A 19,748-nucleotide genomic window follows, 5' to 3' on the forward strand; every position below is an offset into this window, starting at 1 on the left:
GAGGGACTGTCCCTGATTTGGAGAGACTGTCCCCGATTTGGAGGGACTGTCCCTGATTTGGAAAAAAGTCCCTCTGTCCCACTTTCCTCCTTATTTGTCCCTCATTTTGGTCTGATCTGTATAGTCGTATATAAAATGTACTTTTTATCTTTCAAAAAGTGTTTCCCAGTGCTAAACCTCCATCCAATTTCTAAATTGCTGCATTTGTACAGTAAATGACAAAAGTCAATATAAGGGAAAATAGTGACAAAAAAAGCCTTTATATATAATTCTCCTTTAGGCTCCTTTCACACAGGCGGACCGTTCAGATCCACCTGTCCGTTTTTTGGCGGATCTGAACGGTCCCCCCATGCATGTCTATGGGGCATCGGATGTCAGCGGAGACATGTCCGCTGACATCCGATCCGTCAAATCTGGAAACCCTATTTTCCATCCGTCCAGCGGATCGGATGAGAACGAGCCGACGGTTCATTATCATCCGACTCCCCCATAGAGATGCATGGGGAACTGCCAGCTGTGTCTCCGCACACAGCATGGAGAACAGCTGTCATCCTCCTGCTCCCCCACTGAGATAAACGGAGTGCGTCCGATGGACGGGCTGTGTGAAAGAGCCCTTAAAGCGGAGTTCCTCTCAAAAGTGGAACTTCCGTTTTAGGTACTAATAACCCCCTGACATGCCACATTTGGCATGTCATTTTTTTTTGGGGGGGGGGGAGCGGGTACCTATTTTGACAGGTACCCGCTCCCACTTCCGCTCGGAGTGCCGCGGCACCCTGAACGGAAGTTCTCCTCTCCCCCTCCCTCCCTGCAATCTTCTGGGACACGTCAGAGGTCCCAGAAGATTGCCGGCCAATCAAGACGTGCACCGCAACTCGCGCATGCGCAGTGCGTACCCAGCTGTGAAGCCGCAAACTGTCACAGCCGGGTGCCCACACCAGTGATGCCGGCGCCGGCGCTGAGACCAGAGGGAAGAGGATCGAGGCTTCGGGCGGCCACATCGCTGGACCGTGGGACAGGTGAGTGAAAAGGCTGGAACTCCGCTTTAAGGAGGTATGGCGGGGGGGGGGGGGTGTCCTACAAATACATACTTTTTCTAATAGGTGTCCCTCGTTCTCATCTCACAAAGTTGGGAGGCATGCCAAAGGCAGGTCACAAACGCAGTTTCCAAAAGTTGTGCATGTACTGCTTTTGGTGTGGTGCAATGCGATTTATGCCCATTCAAAATGAATGGGCTCAAATCGCATCACATTGAACCGCATGCGGACGCTTTCCTGTGCATTTTCCAGTGTAAACTGGCCCAACTAGAGAGCATTGGCGAGCTGCCGATAGTGACGGTTTTGGTGCAGCGGGAACAAACGCAACCGCCTGCAGGACCACGGTTGCTTTATTTCCATCAATGGATGCATTTGCGTTAAATAATGCGTCATGCAATTGTTGCGTTTTTAACATTGAAGTTGAGTTTATAATTAAAGCCAATCAACATGAGCCTTTAGTTGCATTGGTGAGGATTATTTCTTGTATATATCTAGTAAGACTTTTCCAAGACAGTTGTTTTTCTTAGTGATGGCGCCTAGCTTACCTGAAGAAAAGGGCTGCCTGTTCCGGTGGCGACGAATTTATAAGCCGCAAAAGGTCGAGTGATTTCCTTACTCTGAACTAAAAATCTGTTTTGTTTGTTAATCTTCACATTGAAAACCTCCTTGTTATTTTGAAGTAAGGAAACCACGACGTTGGTCTTGTTGGTATTAATCATCCGTCCAAAGCGAGTCAGAGCTTCAATGGTCGATGATGTAGGCTGCCAGGAAGAAAAGAAACGGATGAAAAGTTTAAAGGAAAACTGTAATAGTTCAAAGGACAATTTGTGATTTTTAACCACTTAACCACTTGCCGACCGCCGCAAGTATATATACTGCGGCGGTCAGCCCCGTGCAGGCAAAGTGACGTACCGGTACATCACTAGCCTGTGAGCCAATAGGGGGCGAGCGCGCGCCGCCGGAGGTGCGCTCCCGCCCCCGCTCGTTCACGGACACCTCAGTGCGAGTGACCGGCGGACCCGATGTCCGCCGGTCACTCACGATCGTCAGTTACGGAGGGAGAAAGGCAGGCGGCTAATGTAAATACAGCCGCCTGTCATTCTCCCCTGTGTAACAGCAGAGATCATACGGCCCTGCTATGTAGGACCGTAGATCTCTGCTGTTACATCACAAGCCACATCCCTGCACAGTTAGAAACACGCCCCTAGGGACACACTTAACCTCTCCCTCTCCAATAAAGTTAACTCCTTCCCTGCCAGTGTCATTTTTACAGTAACAGTGCATATTTATAGCACTGATTACTGTAGAAATGTCACTGTTACCCCCAAAAGTGTCAAAAATGTCAGTCAAGGGTCCGATTTGTCCACTGCAATGTCGCAGTCCCGCAAAAAAAATCGCAGATCGCCGCCATTACTCGTTAAAAAAAAAAAACAACAAAAATGACAAAAATCTTTCCTGTAGTTAGTAAACGCAATAACTTTTGCGCAAACCAATCAAAATACGCTTATTGCGATTTTTTTTTACCAAACATAGGTAGCAGAAAACAAATTGGCCTAAAATGTTAAAAAAATTTTGATTTTTACATTTTTTTTTGGGGAAAAATATAAAAAAATGTGAAAAATATTGTTATTTTTTCAAAATTGTCGCTCTTTTTTTGTTTATAGCGCAAAAAGTAAAAGAAAGCTCTGTTTGTGGGGAAAAAAAGGACGTCAATTTCATTTGGGTACAGCGTCGCTCGACCGCGCAATTGTCCGTTAAAATCACGCGGTGCCGAATTGCAAAATAGGCCCTGGTCTTTGAGCAGCCAAATCCTCCGGGGCTTAAGTTGTTGAACAGGTGGATGCTTTATGTTCTAAGCAGGGCTTTTTTTCTCAGAGAATAGGTGCAGGAACTCCTCCCTTCTGAGTCACCCCTTGACTTTGCCACTACCCCACCTCCGAGCACCGTTCCTTAGTTCTACCTCTTACCCACCTCCCAGTACCACCCCTTTTAGAGAATTAATGATAACAAGAAAGGCAATATAATAGATCTAGCAACAATGGACACCCCGGCGACAATAGATCCACCCCTGCAACAGTGGACTCCCAACATCCAGCATCAATAGACCCTCGAGCAGCCAGGAACATTAGACCCTTCCCTCAACAGTAGATCCCTCCCAGCAATGAATGACCCCTGCAACATAAGACCCACCCCAGCAATAATAGATACCCCACCAGCAACAGCAGACTTCCTCTGCAACAATTGTTCCTCTGCACAAATAGATCCCCTCCAGCAGCAAATAGATCCCCTCCAGCAACAATAGATTCCCCAATAGCCAGCATCCATAAACCCTCCAGCAGCCAGGAACAAAGACCCCCCCCCGCAATAATAAGTCCCTCCCAGCAACAACTGACCCCCAAACAACATAAGACCCACCCCAGCAACAATAAATGCCCCATGAGCAACAAAACACCTCCCCAGCAACAATAGATCCCCATCCTCTGCAAAAGTAGATCCCCTTCAGCAACAATAGATTTCCTATTAGCCAGCATCAATCAACCCTCCAGCACACCCCAGCACCCCTTGCCATTACATACATTTAGTTCTGGAGGTGCCAGAACTTCGATCCCCCCGCATTCCCGCTGAAAAAAAGCCCTGGTTCTAAGAAGCTTTACTGTGTCATGGCAACCATTGTAAATCTTTGGCCACAATGATATAGTAAATCTTTATTACCTGTGAAGCGTAAAAACCTCCATATCGGGTCATTCGCCCAGACAGCCATTTTGCTGCACTGCCCATTTTGTTTAAAAGCTCTTTACTGGGTCTTGGATGTTTCGTCATGCCTATCAGCATGTTTGATGTGATCAAGACGTCTCCAGTACTCGATGATGGGAAATACTGATATAATACAAACTTGGCTTTGTTGTTATTCCTCCAATAAAGTGTGTCACCTAGAGATGAGAAGGTTGAATTATTATACAGGGAACATGAAGAGAGGTGACTCGGGGTTAAAGAAAGAAAATTGCATAATCTATGGCTTGCTTATGGATTTAAACCAGGAATATTACCGTCGCTGACGCCCTTAGCTTTCAGGACATCGTAGTAGGTCTGCCACTTGACCCAGTCTCCAACTGAAGCTGCGGCATTTAACATGTAAGATTGGGTCAAAATATCCTGGCTTTTGAAGTCCGCGTTATTAAGACACCGCTTTACACCTTCTAACACCGGTCCCTGGAAAGAAAAGCAGCACTTTACAATGTAATCATTTCACTTGGATTATTTTCTATGTAGTGCAACACTTTTAAATATACCACTCAACACTGGAGATCAAAGAGACCTGCATTCCAGAGGAGAACATATTTTGATACAGCAATAATGGGACTTTAAGGCCCCTTTCACTCTAGCGGACCGTTCAGATCCGCCTGTCAGTTTTTCAGGCGGATCTGAACGGATGCCCCATGCATCTCTATGGGGCATCGGATGTCAGCGGAGACATGTCCGCTGACATCTGATCCGATACGATCCGTCAAATCTGAATGGATGGAAACCCTATTTTCCATCCGTCCAGCGGATCGGATGAGAAGGGACAGGCAGGGCGGTCCGTTCTTATCCGATTCCCCTATAGAGAACAGCGGGGACCTGACAGCTGTGTCTCCGCACACAGCACGGAGAGAGAGCTGCCATCCGCCTGCTCAGCGGGAATCGGCGGATTGATCCCCCGCTGAGAAACAACAACGGACTCCAAGTGTGAAAGGAGACTAAAGGTGCCATAACACACAGATCATAAAAATGTTTGTTTATTATACTTCAACATTAAAAATATGTAAATTCAAAGGAAAATTAAAAACAAGCAAGGAATTAAATACAAATTCTTATGTTGTTGACAAATGCTCTTCGCTCGACATGTTTCGCCAGTTGGCTTCTTCAGGAGCTGTAAAGCATTATACACTAAAGTGCAAAAGTATTGGGATGCTTGCCTTTACACACACATACATTTTAATGGCATCCCAGTCTTAGTCTGTAGCGTGCAATATTGAGTTGGCCCACCCTTTGCAGCTATAACAGCTTCAACTCTTCTGGGATACAAGGTTTAGGAGTGTGTCTATGGCAGTGATGGTAAACATTGGCACCCCAGATGTTTTGGAACTACATTTCCCATGATGCTCATGCACTCTGCAGTGTAGTTGAGCATCATGTGAAATGTAGTTCCAAAACATCTGGGGTGCCAAGGTTTGCCATCACTGGTCTATGGGAATGTTTTACCATTCTTTCGGAAGCACATTTGTGAGGTCAGGCATTGATGTGAAGGAGAAGGCCTGGCTCGCAGTTTGCGCTCTAATTCATCCCAAAGGTGTTCTATCGAGTTGAGGTCATGACTCTGTGAAGGCCAGTCAAGTTCCTCCACCCCAAACTTGCTCATCCATGTCTTTATGGACCTTGCTTTGTGCACTGGTGGGCAGTCATGTTGGAACAAGAAGGGGCCATCCCCAAACTGTTCCCACAAAGTTGGGGGTATTAAATTGTTAAAAATGTCTTAGAGCCGGTTCACATTGCCGCGACTTGTCAGGCGACTTGTCAGTCTGACAAGTCGCGCTCCCTCGCGATCCATTGACCGCAACAGGACCCGTTCTAATAGGAGCGACACAAGTCGCTCCGACTTAGAAAAAGGGTCCTGTACTACTTCGGGGCGACCTCGGAGCGACTTGCATAGACTTCTATTATGTGAAAACCCTGCAAGTCGCTCCGAAGTCGTGGTGCATTGTAATGCACAAGTCGCCCCCGAAGTAGTAAGGAGTCGTGTCGCCTAGTGTGAACCGACTCTTATTATACTGATGCTTTAAGAATTCCTTTCACTGCAACTAAGGAGCCAAGCCCAACCCCTGAAAAACAACCCCACACCATAATCCCCCCTCCACCAAATAATTTGGATCAGTGCAAATCAACCTTTGAATATTGATGTTGTGACAATATATTTAATGCTTTGCGGCTCCTGAAGAAGCCAACTGGCTAAACATGTCAAGTGAAGAGCATTTGTCAACATAAGAATTTGTATTCGATAGTCCATGCTTGTTTTTATTATTCATTTGTATTTATATATTTTTAATGTTGAAGTATAATAAACAAACATTTTTATGATCTGTGTGTTATGGCACCCTTAAATTACCGATATTGCTGTTTCAAAAAATGTTCTATATAGTGCAGTGCAAACCACAAGGCCATACAAACATCTCATATGCTTGACCATTGCTGACCTCCTGTAAATGTCAATCGTTTTTTTACAATGTATTTGAAGCTGAACTGCCCTGTGATGATAATGAAGTCTGATGACCCCAAACTGAGAAGGAGGAAAAAGAAGAAGAGGAGAGTTGCACGCAGTGCCATCCTCAGTTCTCCAAAACTCACAAGTCTGCGGCAAAATGTCTAGATTTAAATTTGATGTCTATACTGCAGAAAGGGGGCTACAGCTTTTATAAGCCGCAGAGCAGAATAAATACCCCAAGTGTCCAGTGATGATCACTCTCAGTCTGCTGGTGCATAGACTGTTGTCCTGCAAGCTGGAAAATATCTGCACAAACTGAGGCTAAGGGTGCCATTGTCACATGTAGGATAAATAAATATTGTCTAAACACAAAAGCCATGTGTTTTGTTACTTGGATCTTGGTTTGTATTTTTTTGAGATCTGTGCAGGATTCCAGTGTGGAACTTCCTGTAATAAAGACCAGTAACTGCTGCTCTCTCCTTGTGCAGAGTGACTGGTCTTGTCTCCGACCCTCCTGTAGTGTTCTTCAGGCAGCTTGTAGTGGGTGGACATGTTGCGCCCCCCTACAACAGGCTATGTACAGCACAGTGATGAAGTCAATGCTACTTTACAAGGTAATAATAGGGTTTGTAAAGGTATTTACACACAAAGTTGATTTATAATCTCTGTGGCTATTCAGGAATGCATTTAAATAAAAGTGCCTAGAATGCCACTTTAAATCTGCAGCTGTTCTCAAAATAATGCCTGTTAATCTTGCCATAAAGGTCCCACACTTCCTGTTGGGGGGTGACAACCTCCTATTAATTTTCAATTTTAGTCCTGTGTTGTCACCCTGTCACTACATCCTTAATGAAGGCTACAAACAGTCATGTGAACACACATTGCCCAGACATGGTCTACTGTTACCGTCATAAGGAAGCTGATCCAAAGCAATGCAGCAGCTGCTAGAATGAGTGCATATAGGCAGGAAATGGCTGAAAAAGGCTGGAGGACATCAGAAGCAAAATAAAGGGGACAATCCAAAGGAAGCCCAATGGATTTCAGGGTTCCAAAAGCACCCTTGATGCCAAACCCGCTGTTGACAATATATGTGCATTTGATGTTGTAGACTCAAGATTATATATTAGACTATAATTAGTTCTGTATATAATTAGTTCTGTAATGGAGATATCGTAATATAACATGGCTACACCAATGTATAAGAGAATAGCAATCAGTTTCATACTGAACAGGACCATGCTATAATATGCAGAAGCCTAATTAGTCATATTACATGTCGTAAGGAGAAAATGCATAAGATCAAAATCGTGTTTGATGTCTATCAAATCATGATTTCATGTGCTTCTAATCAGACTGGAAGAAATATCATTAAAGGTCTCTAGTTTGCTTCTAGTCCATTTCAATATCAAGCCCTAATGAAGGGGAGCTTTTGAATCCTCCAACATGCTTTGGATTTTTTGAATTGTTCCCCTGACCTTCACTGGAATAAAGTTATATCTGGACCTTTGAGCCATGGAAAAGCACTTCAAATTTACATTTTTGTCCCCTAGTATGTGTCGCCATTATCCGGCTTTCTAATAGAAAAAACTAGGAATTTCTTTAATTTCTGCTTTTAGTATATTACAGCAAATGATGTACTTACTGCAGCACTGTATTTAAGAGAAATTTCCTGCAGTATAGATGCCGCCAAGGCATTGAACTGGATGGTGAAATTAATGTTCTCCTGTGAAAGAAATACAAACGTTTAAATGTTTTATCCAATAAAAATATATATAATACAAAGCTTATAGCAATCGCACTGTAAGAGTCGGTTCACACTAGCGCGACTTGTCAGGCGACTTGTCAGCCTGACAAATCGCGCTCCCTCGCAGTCCATTGACCGCTACAGGACCCGTTCTAATAGGAGCGACACAAGTCGCTCCGACTTAGAAAAAGGGTCCTGTACTACTTCGGGGTGACCTCGGAGCGACTTGCATAGACTTCCATTATGTGAAGTCCCTGCAAGTCGCTCCGAAGTCGTGGTGCATGGTAATGCACAAGTCGCCCCCGAAGTAGTACAGAGTCGTGTCGCCTCATAAGTGGAACTGAGTTCTGAAAGCGGTGTCCACAATATTCAGTAAATACGGGACCAGACACCAGTATTGGACATGGTAAAGGCAAGGCTTTGCGTCTGCATGTCAGAGCCTCCAGCAAGGAGAACAGTGGACAGCACAGTAGTGGCATCACCAAATCTCCTGAGACTAGCAGTGAAAGGCAGCAGTACCAAAGATTTCACACTGCGGTTACAGTAGATGCCAACTGTCCTGGATTTACCGGGACAGTCCTTCATCTCAATGCTCTGTCCCGAGGTTGCCATGTCCTGAGCTTTGTCCCCAGATCACCCTTATCTAAGTTTCTGTGCATGCACAATAACTCAGCCAAAGGCATCACCTGATGGAATCATGACACAGGGAAAGAGATGTACACCGCTCAGGCAGTTGGAACTTCACAGTTAGGGAACAAGCATGCTGTGAGTCGTGTGAAACATGTCTACCATCCATTTTGCTGAGCCTTGCATCCTTGCTCAATAAAGCCTTTCATCGTGAGCCATCGCTTGGTGTGTGGCCATTTCTCTTGTATCCTGATAGAATCATGGCCACGAGTTGGCGGCCCCCCACATATTTAAGGACAAGAAAAACTGGAAACTGCACACAGTTGAGGGGCATTGGCAGCATGGTCCCAGTCAACTGAAATGTGATAGAGGGGATAACTATAGCAATAATAAAAGCATTAGGGTTGCAGCATGTGTATACCTCATACGGCTGCTTTTGGAGCTTTGGGTGGGTGGCTAGGGAAACAGTAAAAATGCAGCTTAGCTGTCTGTTGCTAAGAGGATGTTAGGATTAGGGATGATCGAACGGTTCGGATCGACCATCGGTTCGACCCGAACATTGACTTTTTGCTGAAAAAGTTTGGAATTCGGCAACCAGAACCGACCAAAATGCAATGGGACAGGAACTGGGCTTCAAAAGCCTGTGATTGGACCAGAACCATCAGTAAAAGCCAATTGAGGGGGCAGGAGGATGCTAGGAATGTGATTGGAGTGACTAGGGGGTCCAGAGGCCAATCAGTAGTGAATACATAGGCGTGCGCACGGGGTGTGCCGGGTGTGCCTGGGCACACCCTAATGCCCAGGCACATCTGGCACACCCCAGGGCTTTTTTGCTGGCAGAATGTGTGGGAATCAATCTCTATTTCAGCACCTCTGCTAATGTATAATGGCAGCGCTGTGAGTCTGTCGGCTGTGTACCTCCTACATGTGAAGTCACTGACCGCGGATTAAGCAGGCAGGCGGCCGCATTTTCCGATGCTACTTCTATAGTTCCGGCTACAGCATCACTGACAGCTGAATATCAATCCGCCGCCTGCTGTCAGGTATGCTGTAGCTGGACTATAGAGGTAGCAAATATCACAGTGGCAAAACAATAGGGGTGCGACCCGGCCCCGTGCTGAAAGGCGCCCCTGTAGCTCCCCTGTCAGTCACATTTGTCTTCACTGCTGTGTCGGTTCTAGGTACAGATGACTACTTGTCACCATCCTGGATAGTGGGACAGCTAGCATCAGGCTGGATAGGGGAGCCAGCGGGGCGGCATATAGGAGAACCGATCTCCTTATTCACTTCTTGACTCCTGCAGGGCTTTCAGTGGCTGCAGGAGCGGGATCGGTTGTTAGTGTATGCCGTCCCATCGGACCTCCTATCCAGACTGCTGCTAGCTATCCACGATGGTGACAAGCATCCGTACCTAGGACTGCCTCCTAGCTCCGCCCCCCAACTCCAGCTTCAGCTCCCGCCTCTTCTGTCAATGCTGTTCCTGCCGCTGAAATGAAAGGAGAAATGCTAGAAATGCCTCCTAGGCTCTTCTGCCTGGTAAGACACAAACGCAATGTCTGCCACAGCAGAGTGTAGTGTTCCAGCCTGGTGTCCTAGTGACTGTCACTCTGCCCCCCCCATACTGCCCCCTCCTTTTATTTTGTCCCCTCCATACTGCCCCCTCCCATCATGCTGCCCTCCCCCCTTACTGCCCCCTCTTGGCACACTATACCCCCACTGTTGCCCCCCATACTGCCCCCTCCTGTTATTTTTTCCCCTCCATACTGTCCCCTCCCATCCTGCTGCCCCCCATACTACCCCCTCCTGGCAAACTCCCCCAGTACTGGCCCCCTCCCATTACGCTGTCCCCCTCCCATCATGTTGCACCCCCATACTACCCCTCCTGGCACACTGTCTCCCAGTACTGCCCTCCACTGTCCCCTCCAATTGTGCTGCCCCCATATCATACTACCCCCTCCTGGCACACTGTTCCCCCATACTTCCCTCCACTGCCCCCCTCCCATCACGCTTTCCCTCTCCCATCATGCTGCCCCCCCATACTGCTCCCTCCTTTACACCAGAGTCCACAGTACTCTTTACATCCAATTTCCCAGTGTAAAGGGGAACTCTGGGGATTCTGATGTGAGGGAGGCTCTCTGGGAACCTTGATTTAAGGGGGGTAACTGTGATAGGCTAAACACTATTGACTCTGCTTTTAGGGGAAATGCTGTAGACTCAGATGTAAAGGAGGACTCTGATGTGAGGGGAGCACTGTGGCCACTGTGGAATATGTAGCGGCTCCTTCACAAATGCTTTGTTTTCTGAAGAGCGATCCACAAACAGATTGATCTTCAGAGAGCATTTTAGAGGAGGTGAAGAGGCATTGTATTGCCTCCTCACCACCTGCTTTAACCCATTGAACTCTACATTGCACATGGTTGTGGGGCGCTTGCAGAATGCCACCATTCATTTGAATGGGTCACAGTCAGTGGGTTCTACACCTGCTGAAAGCAACAGGGGATATAATTGCAGCTGTGGCATATGAACAAGCCCAGCTGCTGCCTCTACAGCTAAAAGATGGTAGCGGTTGAGGGGTGGTAAAAGAATGTTTCGAAAGCAGAATTTTACTGCCCTTCAACCACTATAAACAATTAAATGTTGTAATAAGTTACAAAAATAAAGTGTTTTATTTATTTATTTAATACATTTAAAAAATGTTTTGATACATTTAAATGTTTGTTTACATTTATTTATAAGGGTGTTTGCGTGTGTATGTGTATATATATATATGTGTGCGCATGTGAGTTTGAGTTTTGGGGTGCACACCCTAATGCAATAGGCTGCGCACACCTATGAGTGAATACACCCCCCAGTATATAACATAGCCCCGCCAAATCTCTAGCATTGTAATACAGGGACGTGGAAGAGAGTGGAAGCAGTTCTGTTACTCCTGCTTCAAAGTGTCGTTTAGCAATTATTAGAGTGAGGAAAGGGATATCTAGTGTAGGGTGATAGGAGCGAAGTCCTATGCCTGTTAATTATTTCATTAGCGCAGGCATAGGGTTCTGCTACTTTCACACCTATATATGTGTATGTGTATATATACATACATGTGTGTGTGTATATATACCCCTACACAGAAGTTCAGATGTCATGCCTGCCTCCAAACACGTCCACAAAAAAGCCCTATAAATGCCTGCACCAAAAACCCGGGTGTGAAAATAGCGAAGCCACTATCCTGCTCTACTGCAATTCTAATACAAACAAACTTTTTTTTCTGGTGCTGGACATGCTACAGAGCTGAGACATCACAGGTACACTTTTTAGACCCTCCAGACACTAAATCCAAAGAAATCGCTTTTTTTTTTCAATAATTTTTTCAATAATTGGCTCTCTATAAAAAATGTCAATTTTTAGGAACTTTTTTTTTGTGTGATTAATAGTCCCTGGGACATGACCCAGAACCCTAGGCACTTTTTAGGGTCATTTATTGTGTTTTAGGGCTTCAAAATTGTGTTTTTTGATTACCGAAGTTTGGGTCCCATTGATTTCAATGGGGTTCTGAAATCCGGGCCGAACTTTCAGGAAGTTCGGGTGTTCTGGTCGAACCAAACTTTTCAAAAGTTCGATCATCCCTAGTTAGGATGAAGAGACCTAGTTGTTACTGCCCATGACCACTGGAGTGAGCTCTCAAACACTAAGCTCAGAGCTGCTGCATCTCCTAGATCAGTGATGGCGAACCTTGGCACCCCAGATGCTTTGGAACTACATTTCCCATAATGCTCATGAACCTTGCAGTGTGGTTGAGCATCATGGGAAATATAGTTCCAAAACATCTGGGGTGCCAAGGTTCGCCATCACTGTCCTAGATTATAAGCTCTAACAAGCAGGGCCCTCTGATTCCTCCCGTATAGAATTGTATTGTAACTGTACAGTCTGCCCTCATGTTGTAAAGCACTGCGCAAACTGTTGGCACTATATAAATTCTGTATAATAATAATAATAATCAGGGAAGAGAAAGCATGTGGGGATGGGGGGGGGGGGGTGAATCAGAGAAAGAGCTCGCTCCTGTGAAATTTCACATGATGGTAGAGTAACTCTTCCTCTATAGAAACTCTTCCTCTTCTTTGCAGGTAAATAATGGATTACAAGCAGAAGCAATGTGCCGTTGTTGAGTTCTTGACAAAGGAGGGAGGGGTGCAGGCTGTTCGACATCCACAGAACGCTGCAGATTGTTTATGGAGATGACACCATTAAGAAGAGTCTTTAATGACAAGACATTTCTCTTGTCAATAGTGTCATCTCATTAAACATTCTATATTAGTGATGTCAGACAGCCAGCCCTCCTTCTTCATCAAGAACTCAATGACGGCAAGTTGCTTCTGCTTGGAATCCATTATTTACCTGCATAGAAGAAGAGTTTCCATAGAGGAAGAGTCACTCCACCAGCATGTGAAATATGAAAGACGTATGTATGTACAACCCTCATATTATATTTTTTTGGGGGGGTTTTGTATTTGGATATATTTTTTTGACACAAGATACAGCATGTCATACATTTGCTCATTTTACTGGTGTCAATGAGTCCTTTTAACACCTTCATTGGGAACAAGCACCCCCCCCCCCCCCCATCCCCATTCTCAGCATTTTATAGGCTGCCGGGAACCTGACAGTTTCTGGCTTTCCTAGTGCCATTTTCCAAATGCTTACTTAGGACCCCCTGTCACATTGTCTTTTGGCCGTGAATGGGCAAAGTCATAGAATTTCTTTAGTCAAAAGAGAACTGGGTGGCTTTGTAGTAAAATGCCTACAAAAAAAGCCTGGTGAGATCTATGGATTTTAAAATAATTCAGTTAGCATTACAGTCACCTGATATATGGACCAGTACCCTACGGGGTTAAGGCAGCCGCTTTTCAAGTCTTGTGCTCTGCTTATATATATGAGGGTTTGGGTTGAGATCTGCTCATCAATATAAATGTATTTGTCCAGATAGAAGATTGTGCGAAGACTTAACAAGGTCCCCCTGAGAAAAAAAAAAGAAGAGAATTCATAATAGTGCCCACCTCCATTCTCTCTCTGCCCTTTAACCACTTCAAAACCCGACCAATTCTGATACTTCTCACACACAAGTAAAAACCTGCATTTTTTTTTTGCTAGAAAATTACTTAGAACCCCCACACTTTATATGTTTTCTAAAAGCAAAGGCCCTGGAGAATAAAATGGTGGTTGTTACAATTGTTTATGTCATCTGATATTTGCACAGTCATTTATCAAACACATATTTTCTGGAAAAAATACAGTTTTATTAATTTTAGTGCACGCAAACACAATATAATACGCACATTTTTGGGAAATGATAAAAGATAATGTTATGCTGAGTAGATAGATACCTAACATGTCAGGCTTCAAAATTGTGCACGCCTGTGGTATGGTGACAAATTACAGTACCGTATTTTCCAGCGTATAAGACGACTGGGCATATAAGACGACCCCCCTAATTTTCAAGTTAAAACATAGGTTTTGGGCTATACTCGCCGTATAAGACGACCCCCTTCCGAAGCAAGGCAACACCTTTGAAAAACATCAGATTTCTCATAGATCTCCAAGGTACCCCAAGTACTGTAATACATGTAATCTCTCAAAATATCTCCAAGGTACCCTAAGTATAAGTAATACCAGTAGATGGAATCTCAAGACGCTGGCTGTGTGGGAATCCTGTACCGGTATACCGTATGTACCGTAGCTTCGGCTACACACAGTATACCACGCTGAGCCAATCACAGTGAGCGATGTATTCTATTATTGATATTAATACTTATACTTAGGTTACCTTGAAGATATTATACTCGGCGTATAAGGGATTTTTTTGAGGTTCAAAAGTAGTCTTATACGCCAGAAAATACAGTACATTAAATTATCAATAAGCAATGCTTTAAAAGCCTTTACAGGTTACCAGTGGAGAGTTACAGAAAAGGGGGTTAGAATTATTGCTCTCATTCTGATGTTCGTGATGATACCTCACATGTGTGGTGCGATCATCGTTTACAGAAGCGCAAGGGACATATGTATGCGGGGGGATGGGGGCGCTTTAACATTTTTTTTAACACTGTTTCTTTCATTTCTTTTTTTTTTTGGCTCAACTTTATTGCTATCACATGGGTAAATAACATACCTTGTGATAGCTTAGGCAGTGACAGTTACTCTTTACTTTTACAAACCAAAACCGAAAGTGCCAAATTCCTCATTGCTTCTGTCTTCTGACCTTATAGAAGAGGGGGGAGTACTGATGTACTTGCCTTTCCTCTTTGGACAGCCATCAAGATCAAGGTCTCAGCAGTCTGCTTCTTCCTGATTGCACCAGAGAGCCTGGGAATAGTGGTGGCAGGAGGGGAGGTCCCTTCCATGCCTTGTAGAGGTGATCAGGTGGCTATAAAGCAGCTCGGATCACTTTTTTTTTTTTTAAAGCCCGTGGTGTGTGAACACACTCAAAAGACTTACACCAGGTGCATAAAAAGTGCACACACACAAACGTGGGAAACACAAAAACTGCACAGGGTGTGCGAAATGGTCTGGCCTCCGAAGAGGTTGGACCCTGACCTTGATCCCCCGGGGCGCAAGACTCCTGACAGGGACTGACGTACTTCCAAATGATTTGCCTGGCCGAAACCTGGCAAACCCCGTTCTCTAGGGGGACTGCCGAAACAGCCCACCCCAAGTACTAGGTGGGGCTCCCCCGAAGGGAGACCCCATGAGAGAGGGCGAACTAAGCCAGAAGGCCTTGTCCACCCCCTCCCAAGACGTTCAAGGTAGGCCCGAAGACCCACACCGTACTTGTCGTGCAGGAAGAAAAGAGTGACAGTGAAGTGACACACACCAAATAAAACACACACAAACAAAAAGGTGGGGGAAGGGAAGTGGAGAAAGTGCTAAGGTGTCAATGTGAAGTACAAAGGCAGGCCTTTCGGCCGGAATAAAAAATTCCTCTGGTCTAAGTCAAAAGGCCTGGCCCAAGAGGCTGGTGCAGTGACCAAGGTGCCGAAAAACTCAAGGCGAGCTGCCCCTCACCAGTGAGAATTAAGGCACCCCTGGGCTGCCACCACAGGGGCACGTACACCACGGGCTTTTTCAGTCTCGGCCCCCGGCCAGACCCAGCGTATCCCTTCCTACCAGGAGGTTAGGAACGTAGACAGCTTAGGGAGAGCCTACCTTCAACTGGGAAAAAATGGCCCCCCTTGCAAGCCAAATTCACCCAGGAGGAAAGGCACTCCCACCACCATCCGCATTCCCCACCAATTACATCCAGGAGCAGTACTAACCGGTGGACAAGGCCGGCTTTCTCGCTCCCTTCAAACTGATAGGGGCGGACCCATTCAAATCAGAAGGCGGCGGACCCATCCGGCTTTCTCTGACAGTGCCTACTTCCCGGTCCTCCAGTTACTCCCAGAGCGCCCCGGTTCATTTCAGCCCCTGCCGATACTAACCATCAAGGTCCATACCAACTTATAAGAACAGATACTACACTTGATCTTAGCCAAAAGGCCGAGAAGCGATATCACTTCATCAGGAAATCCCTTTGCCCGATGCAAATTTTGATCCGGGGATCATGACTGTTGCTTTAGCCATGATCTTGGTATAACCACTTCAACCTGAGGATGTACCGGTACATCCTAAGGGAATGAGGTAACTAACTGGTCTTCTTCTGTAGGCTACAATTGTGACAGAGAAAGAGAAGGTTATTATTCCTTTTGGAGGAAAGCCCTGGATTTGTCAGCAGTTCTTGGGTCCTAAGGGAATTGCAGTCCATAATAAACTGGAATAAAAGGGTGGGTGAAAGCGCCATTCCACTAGTATGTATGAAAAATGTAATTTTATTTGCGCCCATTTAAAATAACCAGCGTGTTTTGAGGGCTTCAAGCCTTGCAGAACTTGAGATAGAGCAGGTCGCTCTCTATTACTTTCAAAGGGTTTTAAAGCGTACAACACAAGTCCAGGTGCCAATTCATGGTACGCCAGCCTTGTGTTGGCTTTATTTACTAAACACAAATAAAATGAAGTTCTGGACTCATACCATTGGAGTGGTGCTTTCATCCCCCACCCTTCTCTTCCTTCTTCTGTGGGTTGGCATCTGGTGATGGAACTTAGAGATTTTCGAGAAAAGATAGGAACAGGCAGGGCTTTTTTTCAGCAGGAACGTGGGGGAACGCAGTTCCGGCATCTCCAGCACTGAATCTATGTATGTAATAGCAAGGGGAGTGGGGAATGTTGGAGGGTCTCTTGATGTTGGCTGCTTGGGGATCTATTGTCACTGGTAGGGATCTGTGTTTGTGTGAGGGTCTGTTGTTGCTGCTGGGGGATCTATTGTTGCTGGGGGTTCTTATGTTGTTGGTAGGGATCTCCTGTTGAGATAGAGGACTATTGTTAGCTGATCTATTGATACTGGTTGCTGGGAGAGCCGTTATTGCTACTGGAGGGGGCTAATGTTGCTTGGGTGGATATTTTGTTGCTTTGTAAGGTATTTTGTTGTGCGTGGGAGGTGGGTAGGGGATGGAAACAAGGGACAGTGCTCAGAGGTGGGTAGTGGGTGGAGACAAGGGGGTCACTCAGAAGGGGGAAGTTCCTGCACCTATTCTCCAAGAAAAAAAGCCCTGAGAACAGGTGATAACAGTGATTGACTGCCACAGTGGTCACATGATCGTTGTTTGTCCCAGCCAGCTCCTGATTATTAGTAGAGACTGAGAGATGTCCTTGACAGCTCAGTCTCTGTGCTTGGACCACACAGTGAGCATGCTCAATTCAAGTGTGAATGCAGACTTAAGCTGGATACACACTATCCAACTTTTGTGGTTAGATTTCCTTCAGATTTACCTTTTCTATGTAGTGCAAGGGCCTGCCAGATTTTATACAAATTGAAAGGGTTTAGGTTTGACCTCATATTATATGGTTTTGGTAAGTCTAAAGGAAAAGTCTTCAGAAAATCTTATAGTTTGTATGGCCCATTAGTCCTACTAATCTCTTCCAACCGCTTTCTATCAACATGCACTCCCTCCAGTGATGGCTGCATGGCATTTCGCAGCAAGCGATTACTGATGGTGATAAAAGTAGACAATGCTTGCAGCACTTGCAATCTCCATAGAAAGCCCATGTGACAGGGGACAAACCACTGTCACCTTATAATAGGAAATGCCTGAACACACATCTCCATGGCGCTGGGTATGTGAATGAAAGTTGAACATTTACAAAGATTGAAAATGACTTTTGGAATTACATAAGAATGTTAAGGCTTTTATGAAATTTTAGTGATTGGAGTTTACACCTAAGTAACTTTGGTATAATAGTTTAGCCTTCCTCTCAGGGATGATGTGTGTGCTTGTTATTCACTTGTATTCTATCCCTACCAGAGTTAAAAATGTCAACCCAGTGTCAGGCTGTAGAAGGCCCCCATAGCTAATCTGGGATTGTAGCTAATAACTGATACTCTGTCCAGGATGCTGGAGGAACACAAACCTGCCAGCTAAAGTGGAACTAAACTTTCTCCATCAACATGAACCATTTTTTATCCTTATGCTGCTACCATTAGTAAGTAGATAGGAAGGTATAAATGTACAGTACTTGTTTAAAACTTTTTAATACATTTTGTTTTCAGTTGCTTCCTGGTTTCTAGCCTAGGCCAATATGATGTCATACATCCCAGGGGTCTTCATGGGAGGAGGAGCTTTCTCACCGTACTGCCTGCATGCCTGAGCTAAGGAGCAATGGGTTCCAGGAAATAAATGCTACATGATAGTGGCGGCTGGTGCTCACTGGGTTGGGGGGGGGGGGCGGCAGATGGACCTGACCAACCACAGACCACACCAGCTCCACCCCCCCCCCCCCCGGTCGCCTGCTCACTCACCCCGTGCTGTCCCTGGACTGATATGTGGAAGCAGCGGCGGCTTCCCTCTCAGTCTCCTCTGTGTCCCCCTTCGTTTGTCGGGCTTCCCCTGACTCTCCTCCCTCCTCCTCCTTTGCCAATGGATGGCTTCTCCTGCTCTGTGCCCCGAGCCCACTCTTTTTTGAAGCTTATTAGAGCCTTTGGCTCTAATCACGTGCTTCAAAAAAAAAAAAAAAATCCCCAGTGGAATCCATGCATCCAGTGCCCTGCATGTAGATTAGGGGGCTGGATGCATGGATGGGGGGGGGCAGCGCCCCTAATGGACGGACCGCCACTGCTACATGAAACATCTGCCCTTACTCAAGATGGCCCCCAGCTAGAAATGTTAGGGAGGTATTTTTCAAAGTGATTTCTCAAAATCACAAAATAAAGCATGGCGACATGGAGGGATGTAAGAATTTGCTTTGAATATTAAAAATGAATTAAATAAAGTTTTCAGTTTCTGGTGCTCAGATAAAGTTTAGTCCAACATTAACTACTTGCCGCCCGCCCACAGTAGTTATACTGCAGGCAAGTGGCCTGCAGTATAACTACTGACGATACCGACGATTTTCGGCTAGTGTGTACACAACTTTCAGCAGCGATGCCGACATTTTCAATGAAAAAAAAACAGAGGGCCAAACACCAAAATTTTTATCGTCCGTCCCCAGACGACCAGTTTTCGTTTAATGTGTACGCAGTACGTCCGTGAAAAATCGGATACGAAAGACCGCGCATGATCTGAAGTTGCTGATGACCCGGAATGTCCCAAAAAAAAAATCGAACGAGAAATTTTGTGAACATTTATACACTGTCTACTAAAAACGGTTATGAACGCTGAGCAAGAGAGAGAAAAATCGGAGGATATTTCGCCTGATTTCCGTCAAGTGTGTATGGGCCTTTAAAGAGGTTGTAAACCCATATTACTTTTTTTTTTTTGCAACCTGTAAGAGAAAGACATAATGAGCTAGTATGCATCGCATACTAGCTCATTATGAAATACTTACCTTAGAACGAGCCCCCGCCGTGCCGCCCGCTCACCTGTATGACGGGCGACATGTCCAGTCGCCCATCTTCAGGGATCGCGGCATCCGGCCATCTGATTGGCCGGAGCCGCGGTGACGTCACTCCCGCGCACTCGCGCGGGAGCCGACAGTCACGGCACGGGGCTCTGAAGAAATGGCACCAGCGGCTGTTCCTTCAAAGTGCATGCGC

General features: G+C 45.6%; 1 protein-coding gene across 1 annotated transcript in view; it reads right to left on the reverse strand.

Annotated features, from left to right (window-relative positions):
- The window catches only part of LOC309564199 (ovostatin-like), a gene marked incomplete at its 5' end in the record, with an annotated part of 155,628 nt that overhangs the window by 25,017 nt on the left and 110,863 nt on the right, over nt 1-19,748 (reverse strand). The window contains 5 exons of the mRNA XM_082268829.1: nt 1,580-1,795; nt 3,747-3,964; nt 4,082-4,244; nt 7,916-7,996; nt 13,493-13,646. Of these exons, the coding sequence (XP_082124955.1) occupies nt 1,580-1,795; nt 3,747-3,964; nt 4,082-4,244; nt 7,916-7,996; nt 13,493-13,646 (832 nt within the window). The remainder of the gene's footprint in view (nt 1-1,579; nt 1,796-3,746; nt 3,965-4,081; nt 4,245-7,915; nt 7,997-13,492; nt 13,647-19,748) is intronic.

Source organism: Pelophylax lessonae (assembly GCF_965119305.1).
Source record: "Pelophylax lessonae genome assembly, chromosome: 9".
In the NCBI taxonomy this organism is placed as follows: Eukaryota; Metazoa; Chordata; class Amphibia; order Anura; family Ranidae; genus Pelophylax; species Pelophylax lessonae.